The 16631-nt window shown below is 49.7% G+C and overlaps 1 protein-coding gene across 1 annotated transcript in view; it reads right to left on the bottom strand.

Annotated features, from left to right (window-relative positions):
- Positions 1-16631, bottom strand: part of LOC146055078 (uncharacterized) — a 63716-nt gene that overhangs the window by 6395 nt on the left and 40690 nt on the right. Inside the window, exons 5-8 of the mRNA XM_083168185.1 lie at positions 8252-8452; positions 7846-8037; positions 1159-1372; positions 1-208 (exon numbers count right to left, since the gene is read on the bottom strand). The exon at positions 1-208 is cut by the window's left edge and continues 16 nt beyond it. Of these exons, the coding sequence (XP_083024311.1) occupies positions 8422-8452 (31 nt within the window). The 3' untranslated portion in view covers positions 1-208; positions 1159-1372; positions 7846-8037; positions 8252-8421. The remainder of the gene's footprint in view (positions 209-1158; positions 1373-7845; positions 8038-8251; positions 8453-16631) is intronic.

The raw sequence follows: 16631 nt of genomic DNA, 5'->3' as shown, positions 1-16631 counted from the left end.
GTGGGGGTACTGCAGCATCTGTCGGATAGGGCACCTCTCTCCTCCTCAGCGTCGTTCCCAGCAGCGTTGGGCTGTGTTCTCTGCCGCAGCGCCCTGGGGGCGGAGTTGGGGCAGCTGTCTCCCCGCCTGTATCCTTCCCGTCTATGTTGGGCGGTGTCCTGAGCAACGTCCTGGGGGTCCTCAGTGGCAGCAAGGTTTTAGTAGCATCCTGAAGGGGAGGGAAGAGGAGGAAAACATCCATATTTAAAAAAAAAAAAATGCTGGTCTACAACAGTATGTAAAAATAGCGGCATAGTGAGTTTAGGAGAATCCTGTTCAAAAACTTGCAAAGAGATGGTGCCAGTGTGCACGCTCAGAGAGCAGATAAAGGGCGGGAAGGGGATTAAAAATAGGTCCTGGCATTTAAAGTACACAGGCCCACCTTGGTGTCAATAGTGTCAACACATTTGTGCGCGAGCGCTCAGGAAAAGAGGGTGTGGACACTCAAAATTGGCCTTGTGTAGTGTTCCACACCATATACCACTTCTACACATTCTGCAACAAAATAATAGACCCCATTATACTTGCCCCTTACACATTATGCCAAACGTATTGAGCCAAAATTCACATAATGCCACGCGGATTGAGCCAAAATTCACATAATGCCACGCGGATTATTCTTTATTCCCAGCGGTGGCAGGCGGCATTTCAAGGAAAAAAAAACTAACCCCATTGCACCTACCCCACACTGTCCCCCCATCGCACCAGCCCCACACTGTAGTCTCCCATCACACCAGCCCCACACTGTAGTCTCCCATCACACCAGCCCCACACTGTCCCTATCACACCAGCCCCACACTGTAGTCTCCCCATTGCACCTGCTCCACACTGTAGTCTCCCCATTGCTCCAGCCCGCACTGTAGTCTCCCCATTGCAACAGCCCCACACTGTCACCATCGCACCAGCCCCACACTGTCTTTCATCACAACAGCCCCTTAAATTGTAAGCCATCAAAATGTCACCCTTATACTGTATGTAGAAATGGAGGAGGGCGGCTGGTGCAGCAGTAAACGGGAGGCCGAGGCAGCAGCGTGGGAGGGTGGAGGAAGGAGAGGCAGTCAGGACATGGTGGCAGCGGGGGTAGCCGGCGACATCATGCAGCAGTCTGACTGTACTCACCACCAGACGGTCCACACCAGGGCAGCGCTGCAGGGCTGACCAGTCTCCTCCTGTGGTCCAGGCGGCGCAGCTCCCGGAAGTACGCGTCCACTGTCCTGTGATCTGGAAGACGGGGCAGCTGGGAGGCGGCACACGCGTATTGGCTCCTCTGTCAATCACAGGTCATGTGTACATGTGTCCAATCCTCACAGACAAGGGCGGGCATACAGCCTATCTAGCAGGCAAAGAAGAGGAATAGGTACAGTGCTGCACTGAATATAGAAATATTTAATAAAAATTATTCACAATAAAATACAATATTACATTTAATAATACACACAAGACACACACACATAAAACATGCAATCTCCTTAATTAAGGTTAGAACTGGTTAGTAATCATTAGGTTTGCAATTGCATATATTATATGCTCCAACTTTGAGCCAGTTAGTGGATTTTAGTATAGTTGAGAGTTCAAGTCCCCACACATGTGCACATTAAATGTGGTTATACTTAATTGTAATCCAGGGGTATTGTGGCTTGTGACATCAGCGATGAAATTCTCCGACCCTTCTCACTTAGGTCATATCCGAGATGTTTTTCAGTCATCAGCGATACACTTCTCCTGAGGAAGCCGCTGATCGTTTTAGGCGGAGAAACGTGTTGAGGGGACCACCAGGCTGCTATTGTACCCAGCAGATTGAAAAACATCTCGGATTTGGTCTTCTACTACTACTAGGGGTTTATGGTAATCCCCCTATTGGTTACAGCAGCAGCACTGAATAACAATCAGCGCTCAGTATCATCCTGTGGAGTTTTCTTATCTAGCAGGCAGCCCAGCCCTAGAAACAGAATGTATTCTTAAATCACTCACCAAGGTAACCCATTGTACTAACCTAGTGCACGCACTACTCGATTTGTCATACACTGTTCCCAAATCATAGTTTGATAAGCCGCGTGGTCGCATTGTCCCATTTGGGATGCTGCACCTTAGAAGGGACTAGGGTTGGACTGGCCTCTAGGGGTACAGAGGGAACCCCGCAGTGGACCCACCTCATCCTCTAGGGACCCTTATTCATACTGTGCAGCTGAATTATACATATGTTACATTATATGGCACAACACCGTGACGTTCAGTGTGCACGCAGGTGTGATACATCGGAGCGGCCCATCGCTTTATAAGGATTGTTGCGTTGTGTACCCAGCTTTAGAGAATAACTATAGAATTGTGCTAGATAATTAGTAGTCAATAAATAATATAAAGACCCCAGCAATTGTAACGCAGGTAATTAACTATACCTGTGTGCGCTTAGTAAGGTGCGCTAGTTAATCCACTAAGCTTCCAGATGCATCGGGCAGGTAAGCGATGTCAGGAGGCTGATTCTAATCGTGTAGTTGGGGTAGAGATTGTAGTATGTATTCCCACACACACGTGCGCAAACATACGTTGCTAAGGTTGGCGATCGATGGGCTGCATTATTATTATTATCATCCTTTATTTATATGCTGCACCAAGGGATCCAAAGCTACCAATACAAAGTACATTACAAATAGGCAAAACATCGATGGTTTGTGATGCTAGAGAGCTGCTGTTGGTAGATGCGGCCCATTGGGGGCAGTGCTAAGCTAAGGACTCTGCAAAAGATGGCAGAGAACCATCAGCCATCGATGGTTAACAACCAAATACATATTACTTTTTACGATTAGAGGAATGGAAGGAGAAACAAGGGGAAGACACTAGTTAGTCAAAAATGGTGGGGGAAGTAGGTGTTCTTCCCTACAGAAGGGACAACCATCAATTGGTGCAAACCATCGATGGCTCACTGTTTATAATTCCATACCATCAAGGTTTTCCACTGATCACACCATTGATAATTACCCCCGTGGGTGGCCATCCATTTGTCATATAGACAAGGATTATATATATACTAGGTGATTCATCGCGCCCTACGGGCGCTCATCACACCGTCGTAGGGGCCTGCGCCCCCTTAATTTGTGAACATTTGTATATGAGAAAGATGGTTAGAATTGTATGAAAGATGGCCTGCATTGCAACTTGAGTTATAGGTGAAATGTGTTAAATAGAGAGCATATGATGTGGAAGGGGGTGTGTCTTGTTTTGTTTAATTAAAAAGCGGTTACAGAGTAAGATGTACATTGATAGTGTGGATGGTACAGTGACATTTGTGGGTGTGGGGGGGGGCTGTGTGTGCATGTTGTTTAGGTGTGTGTGTTCAATAGTATAGTAGGGTGTTTCTGAGTCAGCGGCTCCCCACTGGCGGAGGTCACGACACAGGAAAACAGGAGGCTGGGTAGTGATCGGGGGGTCCGTGAATTGCGGGAGGGGGGGGGGGGCACGGGGCGCGATAATTCACCTAGTTGGTTATATATTCTTGTAGAAGGATGGTAGGATGTTGCTGTCATTCAGAATGCATTTACATAAACAGTAATAGTAGCAGGTAAAGGTCTGACTTAAAACACCTACAGTGAAACAGAACAGGTGTTATATATTATACAAAGAATTGGTTGATGATGTGTAGGTGGACGTGCACATAGTTCATAGTTGTCACTGGAAAAAAATTGCTACAAGAAAAAATCAACACAGAAAGTTCAACACATGTGGCACTTCATCGGTGTCCATGTCGACACATGAGAATGAATATGAAAACATTCAAAAAAAAGAAAAATAAATCTTCAAAAACTCATGTCAACCTTTTTCATTGTCGACCATAGCCAGTGCCAGTGTTTTGCATGTGCCATTTAATCCTGGGGTTGCCGTGAATCGCGCGCGGGGGTGGGGGGGGGGGGGAGGAGGTGAGGGGTGTCCGCGAATCACGGGAGGAGGGGTCGTGGGTGGATGCCGTGAATTGCGGGAGGGGGGGTCGCGGGGGGGGGGGGGTGTGGGTGCCGCGAATCGTGGCACCGTGAACCGTGGGAGGGGGGGGCCCGGGGGGTTGTCGCGAATCGTGGGAGGGGGGATCGTGGGAGTCACCGTGTGTGCTGCGAATCGCCACAAGAAAAAATCAACACAGAAAGGTCAACACATGTAAATGTTGACATAAGTGTGGCACTTCATTGGTGTCCATGTCGACACATGAGAAAGAATATGAAAACATTGAAAAAGTGAAAAATAAATCTTGTCAACCTTTTTCATTGTCGACCATAGCCATGTCAGTGTTTTGCATGTGCCATTTAATCGTGGGGATGCCGTGAATGGGGGGGGGGGGGGGGGAGGTGCATACCCAACATGACCCTCTCCAGGAGGGACACATTGCTCTGTTTCTGGACTTTCTTCTTAATTTATGGATTACCATCACCTGTGCTTAAACACCTTTCTTGTCAAGTACCCTGTTTAAAATGACAGGTGATGACAATCATAAATTAAGATGGAAGTCCACAAACAGAGCATTCTGTCCCTCCTGGAGAGGGTCATGTTGGGAGGTATAGAGGTGTGGGGCGCTCACCTGGTGTGTCTGGTGAGTAGTTGTGTCTTTGCTGTGTAACATGGAGAGGCAGAGGGTGTCTGGCACTGTCTGTGGGCTCACTGGGCTGGTTCTCTGTCATGTGAGTCAATCATGTGAGTCAGAGGCTCCACCCAGCGTTATAGCTCCAGACACACTTTGAGTGACAGATGTAGCCAAATATATAAGAGATATATAACCACACACAGGGATCAGCAGCCTCATAACTCCTCCTACTCCTTCCCTTAGCTCCCCCACCTCCTCCTCATCTACTCTCCATCCTCCGCTCCCTCCTCCTCTCCTCCCCCCCTCTCCTCCCCCACAACCTCTCTTCAGCTTCCCTTCCTCCGCTCCTCCTCTCCTCTGCTCCTCCTTTCCTCTGCTTCCCCTCCTTTCTTCTGCTTCCAATCCTCTTCACCCCTCCCCTGCTTTCCCTTCTCCTTGTCTCCGCTCCTCTTCTCCTCAGCTACCACATCTCTTTCCCTCCTCCACTACCCCTCCTCCTCCTCTCCTTTGCTTCCCTCCTGCTCACCTCATCTCCTCCGCACCCCCTCCCCTTCTCTCACTTCTCCGCTTCCCCTCTCTTCCTCTCCCCCTACCCTCTTCTCCTGCACTTCCCCTCCTCCTCACCCCTCTCCTCTTCTCCTGCTCTCCCTTCTCCTCTCCTCCTCTACTCTGCTCCCCCTCCTCTTACTCCTCTCCCTCCTCCTCTTCTCTGCTCCTCTTCTCTCTCTCCTCCCCACCACTTTTCGTCGGAGGAGGAGGAGCATTTCAATCGCTGCTGATCATGTACCATGCAGCACCAATGACAAGAGGTACACAGTGCCTTCTGTGCTACTTCTCTACATGTCCGCTTCTCTCCTCCTCCACTCCTTTGCTCCTTCTCTGATCCCCCTCCTCCACTCCTTTGCTCCTTCTTCTCTGATCCCTCTCCTCCTCTCCTCCTTCCCCTCCTCCTCTCCCCAGCTCTCCCTTTCCCCTCTTTTGCTCTCCTCACCAATTTCCCCACACTTTTCTCTCTCTGACTGCCAGTGAACCTGTGCTGGGGTACAGGAAGAGAAGACCCAGCGCCGGGGAGATGGAGCAGGAAGAGATGACTAGCACAGAAGAAGAGAAAGTGCAGCAGACCCAGTCTGCCCAGGAGCAGGGGCAGCAAAATCATCGCTACCATCGCTGCTGATTGTCACAGGAGGTACCCAGCACCAGCTTGCACTGCGCTCCCTTCTCTGCACCTCCTCCATGCCTCCTCTCCTCCTCCTCTCCCCCTCTTCTTGTCTGCTCCTGCTCTCTGTTCTCCCCTCCTCCTCAGCTCCCCAACCACCTCCTCCGCTCCCCCTCCTCCTTTCCTGTTTCCCCCTCCTTTCTTTTGCTTCCAATACTCCTCACCCCCTCCCCTACTTTCCTTTCTTCTTTCCTCTCACTCCTCAGCTCCCCTTCCTCTTCTGCTTCCCCTCCTCCTCTCGCTTCCCTCCTGCTCACCTCCTATACTCCGCACCCCCTCCCCTTCTCTGCTCCTCCACTCCCCCCGCCTCTCCTTCACTTCCCCTCCTCCACACCCCCTCTCCTTTTCTCTCTCTCTCTCCACCCTCTCTCTCTCTCCACCCTCCACCCTCTCTCTCCACTCTCTCTCTCTCGCCTCACCCTCTCTCTCGCCTCACCCTCTCTCTCTCGCCTCACCACCCCTCTCTCTCTCTCTCGCCTCACCCTCTCTCTCTCGCCTCACCCTCTCTCTATCTCGCCTCACCCTCTCTCTCTCGCCTCACCCTCTCTCTCTCGCCTCACCCTCTCTCTCGCCTCACCCTCTCTCTCTCGCCTCACCCTCTCTCTCTCTCGCCTCACCCTCTCTCTCCACCCTCTCTCTCCACCCTCTCTCTCTCGCCTCACCCTCTCTCCACCCTCTCTCTCTCTCTACCCTCTCTCTCTCCACCCTCTCTCGCCTCACCCTCTCTCTCTCTCTCGCCTCACCCTCTCTCTCGCCTCACCCTCTCTCTCTCTCCACCCTCTCTCTCCACCCTCTCTCTCTCTCCACCCTCTCTCTCTCTCTCCACCCTCTCTCTCTCTCTCCACCCTCTCTCACCTCACCCTCTCTCTCTCTCGCCTCTCTCCCTCTCTCTCTCGCCTCACCCTCTCGCCTCACCCTCTCTCTCTCGCCTCACCCTATCTCTCGCCTCACCCTATCTCTCGCCTCACCCTATCTCTCTCTCGCCTCACACTCTCTCTCACCCTCACTCTCTCTCTCGCCTCACCCTCTCTCACCTCACCCTCTCTCTCTCTCCACCCTCTCTCTCTCGCCTCACCCTCTCTCCACCCTCTCTCTCTCTACCCTCTCTCTCTCCACCCTCTCTCTCCCATTCCCAGCAGTCACCTCTCTGGTCACATCCCCCTGTGTTGCTGTATAATGCCCCAATCCCAGCAGTCACCTCTCCGGTCTCATCCTCTGGTGATACTGTATAATGTCTCATTCCCAGCAGACACCTCTCTGGTTACATTCTTCTGATGTTACTGTATACTGTCCCATACCCAGCAGTCACCTCTCCGGTCACATCCCCCGGTGTTACTGTATAATGTCCCATTTCCATCCCCCCGTGTTACTGTATAATGTCCCAATCCCAGCAGTCTTCTCTCCGGTCACATCCCCAGGTGTTACTGTATAATGTCCCATTCCCAGCTGTATCCTCTCAGGTCACATCCCCCGATGTTACTGTATCATGTCCCATTTACAGCAGTCACCTCCCCCGGTGTTACTGTATAATTCCACATTCCCAGCAGTCACATCTCTGGTCACATCCCCCGATGTTACTGTATAATGCCTCATTCCCAGCGGGCACCTCTCCGGTGTTACTGTATAATTCCCCATTCCAGCAGTCACCTCTCTGGTCACATCCCTCGGTGCTAATGTATAATGTCCAATTCCCAGCAGTCACCTCTCTGGTCACCCCCCCCCCCCCCATTGTTACTGTATAATGCCCCATTCCCAGCAGTCACCTCTCTGGTCTCATCCTCTGGTGTTACTGTATAATGACCCATTCCCAGCAGTCACCTCTCCGGTCACATCCCCTATTGTTACTGTATAATGCCCCATTCCCAGCAGTCACCTCTCCGGTCACATCCCCCGGTGTTACTGTATAATGTTCCATTCCCAGCAGTCATCTCTCTGGTCACAACCCCCGATGTTACTGTATAATGTCCCATTCCCAGCAGTCACCTCCCCCGGTGTTACTGTATAATGACCTATTCCCAGCAGTCACCTCTCCGGTCAGCAGCTGGATGATTTTGTTGGTGAGTTTCAGGATCTTATGGTCATTGTCTCTCTCATTTATCAATGAGTGAGGTTAAGGCACAGTCTTGGAATCCTGGGTCCTGATCCCTCTTCTGAACACATAGGGACGGCTGCTGCTGGGTGTCTCACATTCACCGTCCTTCTTCGGTGGCACATAATCCTAAGTGAGGAGAAAAATGTTAAATCAACTGCACTGATGGTATAGCAGCTCTCATAAATGCAAAGGTTCTGAGGGGTAAAAAAGAGCGATGGGATAAGTTTATACGAGTGACACCTGTAAAGTAAAAATGTATTAGTAAAATAATGTTTACACTCCTTTTGGAGGATGTGAGGTGAGAGAGGGAGATTGTCGTGCTGTCCCTACTAACCCTAACCTTACAGAGGAAGCGGTATTCCTCAGCTCAGTTGCTGTCCGCTTCTGGGTGGAATCTTCTGTTGCGGCTTTGGTCCCGGGGCGCGGCTTGCTGACGTCAGCGACTGGCGTGTCGGTACTTCGGGCAGCAGCAAAGTCTCCAACCTGTTTCATGCCTCGCTGGGCACTTTGTCAAGGTGGGGTGACTGATAGAAGTTGCTCCCTGTATGTAAGGAAATGAAGTAGAAATTCACATCCAATTTTAACATTTTGTGTATTTCAAAAATGTAAAGAAATAAAAAAAGTTTGGACATTTTCCGAGCAACAATCTGGTTGGAACAAATATTTTAACGACATTTTGGGTGTCACGAACGGTGAAACGGTGTCAAGGCATGCATTATATGTAATAGTAGAGTGCAAGACTAATAAAAACACTAATAAAGAGATTACATCTCCATATGTGCCAAAGTGGTTTGTGCAAAATGCTAGTGAACAGCTAATGAACCCAATACACCAATCATGTCCAAACTATGGCCCGCCAGCTTTTGTGAAACTGCAAGTCCCATCATGCCTTGCCACAGTTTTGCTATTAGGGAATACTAAAACTATGTCAAGGCATGCTGGGATGTGTAGTTTCAAAACAGCTGAAGGGCCACATTTTGGACATGCCTGCAACATACGCTCAGTGACAAACAAGCTTTAAAATCAAAGTCAATTGTTTGGTGACCCGACTCCTAGGCTGCACCTCACCTGGATTTCTCCTCGCACCCTTCACGCACAGTAGGGCAATAAGCTGCATCTAGTTTATTTAGGGCGCAAAAATGCAGCCGACAAGACCAGGGCAAGTGCTGCGAACAATTCATTAGCTCCCACTACATTAGGCAAGAGCTACGGGTGCACAAAACAATTGAATCACCATTATATGTTGTTTAGCACCTTACATAAATTATATATATATTTTTTATTATTATTATTTTAATATGCAGTACAGTAAGACCAGCAACCCTTACCACCAGCATAGCTCTGCCCCAACACTCATGAAGCACCGCCTACATGTTTTGATTGGCCCACAATCCAATCAGTCAAAGAAAATGGATCACCATCAATAGGTAAAAACATTGATGGTCATCCATTGCATAGTATGCCACAATCAATGGGCAGTTGCACTATTGTCATCAATTGCAAAGACGTCCATCCCTAAAGCTGTGCACACACAGTGCAAGTGAGCCTCTGCGCTAAGTTTGCAGTTAAGCACAGATGGCTCAGCATTGTGTGCTGAACAATCTGTCACGGCCAGTGTTCTCTTGTGTGAGAACACTGGCGATGACTAGATTTATAACTGGATGCAGTGTAAATCTAGTCAGGCAACAGCGACGCGCGGGACCGCGCAATCGTCATCACCAGAGGGTATACACGTGGAGTGATCCTTTTTTCATTTCTAAGCGATCTAGTCAGATCACTTAGAAATAAATGAGTTTTGGGGAAAGGGGAACGTGGGGCAATCAGTCGCACAGGTTTTATCAAAGCAGTATTGTTCTCATTTACCCTCAGTGTATTTGTACATCGGTTGGTTATCCGTGAGTAGGAAGGGTGTGCTACCACTGGACACAGGTTTGACAATTTTTGGAAAGAAGAGAAAGTATGTCTCTGTGTGGTGCACAGGTTATTAAGAAAGTAAAATTTAACTTTTATTTGGATATGTTTAAAAGAATGTAGCGAAATATAGACAGACAGTGACACATAAAGACACACACAGTGTAGGTTTAAAAAGGATAGAAATCCTTACTCAGTGTGATCCAACTCAATATCCTCCTAGATCATGGGTCTTCAAACTGTGGCCCTCCAGATGTTGTGGAACTACATGTCCCAGCATGCCCTGACAGTTTTGGCATGCTCTTATAGGAAAAAATGTGGCAATGCATGTTGGAACATGTAGTTTCACAACATCTGGAGGGCCACAGTTTGAATACCCATGTCCTAGATGTTGGTTAGATTCTATGTATTAGTAATAATGGTTTATTGTACAGTTTTCCACAGTGGAATTTTGTGCGTTTAAGTCGCCTATTACTGATCTGCTGGTAACAAAATTATCTGGGTTTATGTTCCCCTGTGATGTTACTGATCAGATTACTTCACATCACAAATAGGGTAGGCAATATGGTGCCCCGCGGGTCACCCCTCAAGCGGTGCGTGTCTGGTGAGATCTGCCACCTCTGCACCAGCACTGCGCGCCGCAAATGAGAGGGAGAGCCGCGTCAATGAGGACGTGTACCCTGCAGAGGAGCTCCGGCGTGTTAGAGTCAGCGCCGGAGATCTCCGTCTGTTAGGAGTCAGATCTGAGCGCTGCGGACGTCATGCAAGTAGCGCCTCTGACTGAGCGGTCCAGTGAGAACTGGCATACCGCTCCGACTAAACGATTTTAAGCTAATACAGATCAAAATACATGTAATAGGGATAGGGGAGAGGAGGAGAGCACACTGAGTGGACCTAGACACTCAGTGTGTGCTCTCCTCCTCTCCCCTACTTTCTCACTTAGAAATAAGCCTCATATCCCCCTGGGCGGGATGTATTAATGTACATCACTGCCCCTCGTCTGCCAGCCGCCGCAATGCTACCGCATATGTACTAACATATGCGGCTAGCATCGGGTTGCGGTGACGGAGACCCCCGCGATACCTGTAATGTGGTGTGCGGGGGTCTCTGTCACATCCTGGCGGCTGTCAGTGTCCCCCTGCCTCTCCTCCTCCTCCCTACAGCCGGATGTCCTCCCGGCTGTGACACCTGCTGGGGGAGGAGGAGATCGATGGAGGGGGGGGGAGGTCGCAAGGACGGTGGGCGGCGATAGAAGCCCATAGGCATCTATAGGGTATCGCCACCCAGAGGTGGCGATACCCTGCCAGGCGGAGTCGGGGCGGACGGGTAATGGTACATAGGGAAATGCGGTAAAACCCCCGTTTTACCACATTTTCCCTTTAGTACATCCCGCCCCCTGTGTGTATGCCCCATTAGGATAGTAGATAATACAGTATACACTTTAGACTACAGTATAACTAATGTGACAATAATCCCTGTATAACATACCTCCCAACTTCTGTGTTGGGGAAATAGGGGGTGGGGCAAATGAGGGCACAGCTTATGCTAATTAGCCGCGACCTCATTTTCATACGAGAATAGACGCGGTACTTGTGTAGTTTCACGGCCCCGGAATTGCAGAGGCTCGCATGCCGCTCTAGCTATGAAACTTGGCAGCCTGCCAGGTAGAGTAGCGCTGCGCGTGCCAAATGTAATGAAGTGTATCGTGTAAAAAACAGACAAACGGGGCTTAAAAACAGACAAACGGGGCTTATAAATCGCACACCCCGGCATACCGCTGGTGTTCCCAATGTAGACGCTAACTTATTTAGCGTCTCAATTCACACTCCCGGCACTTCGGCTTAGACGCGCGCGGACAGCGTTACGTAGTCAGTCAGGGAGCTACGCAGTTTGCGTAGTCAGTCAGCAGTAGCCCTGTATGAGACACTGAGGTGAATGTGTTCCTGAATCAGCCTCACTATCCACGCTCACCCGAAGCGTGGAGAGCCCCGCGAGGGGCGGCGGTACGCGTCCTACGACCTTTTCATACCCCCACTATCCACTTCGGCATGGAGTTGAGAATAGAATAGTGTGGCGAGCGCAGCGAGCCACAGAGCCCGAAGCGTGGCGAGCGCAGTGAGCCGCGCGAGGGGACACGCATACCTTCACAGCTATCCGCGTCCCCTCGCGGGCTTCACAGGTGTCAGCGTCCGCTCGCCACGCTTCGGGCTCACGCTGACACCTGTGAAGCCCGCGAGGGGACGCGGATAGCTGTGAAGGTATCAGCGTGCGCTCGCCACGCTTCGGGCTCGCTGCGCTCGCCACACTATTCTATTCTCAACTCCACGCTGACGTGGATAGTGGGGGTATGAAAAGGTCGTAGGACGCGTACCGCCACGCTTCGGGTGGCCGTGGATAGTGGGATTTACACGGTCCACAGCTGTGGCGTCCACTAGTGGCACTGAGGGTGGGTTTCAATAGTGTTCCCCTAGGGCCACCTAAATTTAAATGCTTTTGCGTCTAAATTTAGATGTACCCCTTCACCTAAGTAAATCCAGACGCATTTGCGTCTGGGTTTACAAGCCCCAACACCTTTGCGGCTTGCAAGGCGCCTGTATTCTAACGCTTTAGCGTCTGAATCCAGGCTTTCCGGCTTCTTAGCGGCTATCTATGTGACTCGAGATTCAAACGCAGTTGCGTCTGAATCTCGCGTACAGTTTAGAAGCGCCGGCATCGCTGTGCCGGGGTGTGCACTTTAACATACCCCCGTTGTCAGCGGTGCCCAGGCGCTGCCTATTTCACTGTGGAACTACAAGTGCCACAGTGACATTGACCTGTCAGCGCTGCTGCTGCTGCTGGCCGGCAGCTACGCTGTTTACATACAGCTAGAGCGGCACAAGCTCAGTCAGACAGAGCTAGAGCGGCACGCGCACGGTTAATCAGAGCCTCTGGCAGGCTGCCAAGTTTCATAGCTAGAGCGGCACGCGAGCCTCTGCACTTCCGGCGCCGTGAAACTACACAAGTACCATAGACGCTGTGCGCATGCGCACAGCATCTATTCTACTAGATTGGGGGTCTCCCAACTGCCACCCCCCGCAGCGGGACAATGCCTGCCGTGGGTGGGACAGCGGGACAGGACCCGAAAATCGGGACTGTCCCGCTGTAATCGTGACAGTTGGGAGGTATGGTATAACCATCCAGCAAGCAATCCCGTACATGTACTTGGTGTCACCTGAACGCAGCAGTGATCCCAGCCTATATACAGTATGCCCAGTTTTCCTACATCTGCACTAATGGCTACGTGCAGTTTGCTAGCCTGTACGGTTTGGCGCACCTGTATCTCACCACATTGGCATGCCGGGCACATATTTACCATTACACTCACATGTGTTTATTATCATAGAACATAGCAAAGCGCGCATAGCTACTCTAGCAGAGAGAGAGAACATATGGCATACACACAGATGCTTTCCATAGATTATAATCTGGTCTATATACACCTGTGTCACACTTTGGGAAAGCAGATAGATAATATACAGTGTATAATAATGCAGACAGCACTGGGGCTGAGATATTACAACCTGAGCCATAGAGTAGCGCTGCTGAGGATACACTGGTATGCCCATACACATAGATATCCCCAGTAGCACCATACAGCAGCCCTGTGGGAGTCACATACATGACCAACATACAGACTGAGCTCCAGTCCTCACCCACAGGTTGCTCAATGCTCAGGGGGTGTTCTGCACATGTGCACTTACCAGCCGCTTCTTCTACGCAGGGGCAGAGCGTCCATGGCGTCCCAGTCAGTGACTGCCTCCATCAGAGCAGCCGGGGCAGAGTGCTCATGTAGGGGGAGCAGCAGTGATGACGATGCAATATGTGCCAGGTGTAGTTCCAGCAGCTGCCAATAGGTGGCGATGGTGCGGCACAGCGTGAATGACGTCACTGCATTGTAGCTACGAGATACACGGACAGTCCGTGTATGAGTGGCTGGTACAGTGGCGTGTACCGTTAGTTCAGCGTCTGGGACAGCCACTCAGGCTGAGCCACCACGGGTTTGAATCCTCCTCCAGTGTCTGCTGTTTCAGGGGCGTGGGGTGTAGCGCCTTCGGATCCGGGAGCAGCCTGAGTTTTTGACTCATCCACTGATACCACAATATTTTCTGCTCAAACTACATAATATTAATAATTAGCCACCATATATAACCAGGAGGAATAACTTTAAGTGGGGGCAGGACGGAGACTGTGTACAGACCAATTACCATTACGGCTGCTCTGATGGAGGCAGTCACTGACTGGGACGCCATGGACGCTCTGCCCCTGCGTAGAATATACAGTTTATTCATTGGCACAAAACAGCAAAATAGGTTAAAATTAAAAAAGTGCATTAAGAAAAAGTGAATAGAAATTGGAGCTGTGTGTCCGTGTCGCTGTACACTTATACAGTGCCCGTGTCAGCAGATTTCCACATACACAATTTTCTTTAATAACTCATGTTGACCTATTCCTGTGTTGACCTTTTTCATGCAGCCTTTTGGATTGTGTCGACCATTTTCAGCGTCAATTTAAACCAGGTCGATCTTTTTCATATGTAGACCTTTTCACTGCAGACCAATAGATCTAATTACTGTCGACTTAATGACCCTCACCCCTGGTCACAGCATCTATAAACTGTTATGTAGGACAGGAGACAAGTCCCGAAAACGAATAGCATTCCTCCCAACTGTCCTGATTACAGTGGTACGGTCCCGCTATTTGGAGCCTGCCCTGATGTCCCTTGAGGGGAGGTGATCATGGCTGCTCTGCTTTGTGGGGCAGCCAGTGATTGCTGGATAGGTGCAGCAAGGAGAGACGGGGCTGGGTACGCTGGCAAAGAAGATGGAAAACCCGGGGCCTCGATGCCCGGTCCCGCCCCCGTTGCACATAGCCCCGCCCCTTTCCAGGGCCAGCTGCATGCAGGTCCCACTGATCTATTGGTAAAAGTTGGAAGGCATGTTTGATGTTCTGTGTATACAATACATTCCTTTTTCTTTTTTAATAGTAGGATCGGCAGCAATTAGCTGTATGCTCTGGCCTTCCTCTGCGGATCTTCACCTCCAATGAAGTGTATGGCCTTTGTCAAACATACATAAAAAAAAAAAAAAAATGATACCCGATCTATTGTCTACGGGCGCGGCCTGACGGGCAACCCATACAGACAGACGTGATTCTAGTCTGGCTCTAAACACAGATATTTCTCCATTCCCTGGAGAGAAATTGGCCTCACACTCCTTGCTGAAACAGGTAAGGATCATATGGTCGACCTAAAGATTGTCGACAGTCATTAGGTCAACATACTGCAAGGTTAATATGGGTCAAGGTCAACAGGTCATTTGGTCCAAAAAAGCATTAGGTCGAAATGGTCTAGCTCAACATGGGGTTTTGTACTTTTTTTTTTTACCCGAATGCCGACACAGTCAACATGGACACAGGATTAAGTGCACCGCATCCCCTCGCATGTCTGGCTGTGCTTGGCACTCTATGTTATTCTCCTACCACACCCTAGTGCAGGCATTCCCAACCACGGTCCTCAAGGCACACCAACAATACAGGTTTTAATGATATCCAGGCTTGAGCACAGGTGACTAATTAGTACCTGTGATTTGGATTAATCCATCTGTGCTGAAGCCTGGATATCACTAAAACCTGCACTGTTGGTGTGTCCTGAGGACCGTGGTTGGGAACGCCTGCCCTAGTGGATGGTAGGGCATGAAATTCCGCCTGTCGGCACATGTCGGCTCAAAAAAACCCCCAAAATTCCAGTGAAAAACCCAGTCGACCTAGACCATGTTGACCTAATGACCTGTCGACCTAGACCCATGTCGACTTTGCAGTATGTCGACCTGATGACTTTCGACCATCTGATACTGCTGATACCGGTTAATAGATAGAGGTTATCAATCCGCACGGCCTGTAATTGGTATAGCTATCTCACCCCTGCATTACTATATTAAGTATCAATTGGTAATGGGGGAGGCGCACCCAGGAATATGTATTAGACTTGGAAGCAAAGAAAGATAAAGTATTCCTACAAGGGGCAATCTAGGTTAGCATATATTAATGTTCTGATTAATGTTATAGGTACATTAATAAAGTGACCCAAGAAACAGAGAATTGGCTAAAACATGATGTTTATTGATTCATTTATTAAGGACAGCGAAATATTAAAAACATAAGTGAAAAGTGATAAATGTGAAATAAAGTGCATTAGAAAAATAATTAAAATAAGTCTGTTACGTGTGTGTTATCGGTCATAGCATGTGTGTCTGTAATACTGTTATTAATCTCCACGCAAATATCAATTATTGCTCTAATTAGGCAGTCTTGTAAATTCATTATCAAAGGGACATGTGCACGTTTCAAGATGACGGGTGCAGCAAAATTGTTAGGAATAAAGGTGCGTACACACGGGGCAATATGATCGCTAGCAATATATTGCTCAGCAATCATATTGCCCAGTGTGCCGTTTTCATCTGCGACCAGAGATGGTCGCAGATGAAAATTTAAACACTGCTGGGTGAAGAGGCAGGGGATGTCGCTGGTCGGAGGAGCATGCTCCTCCGACCAGCGACCATTCAGGGGCTGAAAACGGGAGCGCGCACCCGGCGATTTATCGCTGGTGCACACTCCAATCACTGGCAATATGGTTGCTCAGCGACCATATTCCCAGCGATTTCAGCCCCTATCGCCCCCGTGTGTACACAGCATAATCGCCCCCGGATGACGTCAGCGAACCGGGACCAGGGCGGTCTTTTTGTATGGGCTTAATGGGCACTTGCTCTGGGGCC

The sequence above is a fragment of the Crinia signifera genome, unplaced genomic scaffold (genome assembly GCF_055691185.1).
Source record: "Crinia signifera unplaced genomic scaffold, ASM5569118v1 HAP2_SCAFFOLD_297, whole genome shotgun sequence".
Lineage (NCBI taxonomy): Eukaryota > Metazoa > Chordata > Amphibia > Anura > Myobatrachidae > Crinia > Crinia signifera.
This window is presented reverse-complemented; position numbering and strand designations above follow the sequence as displayed.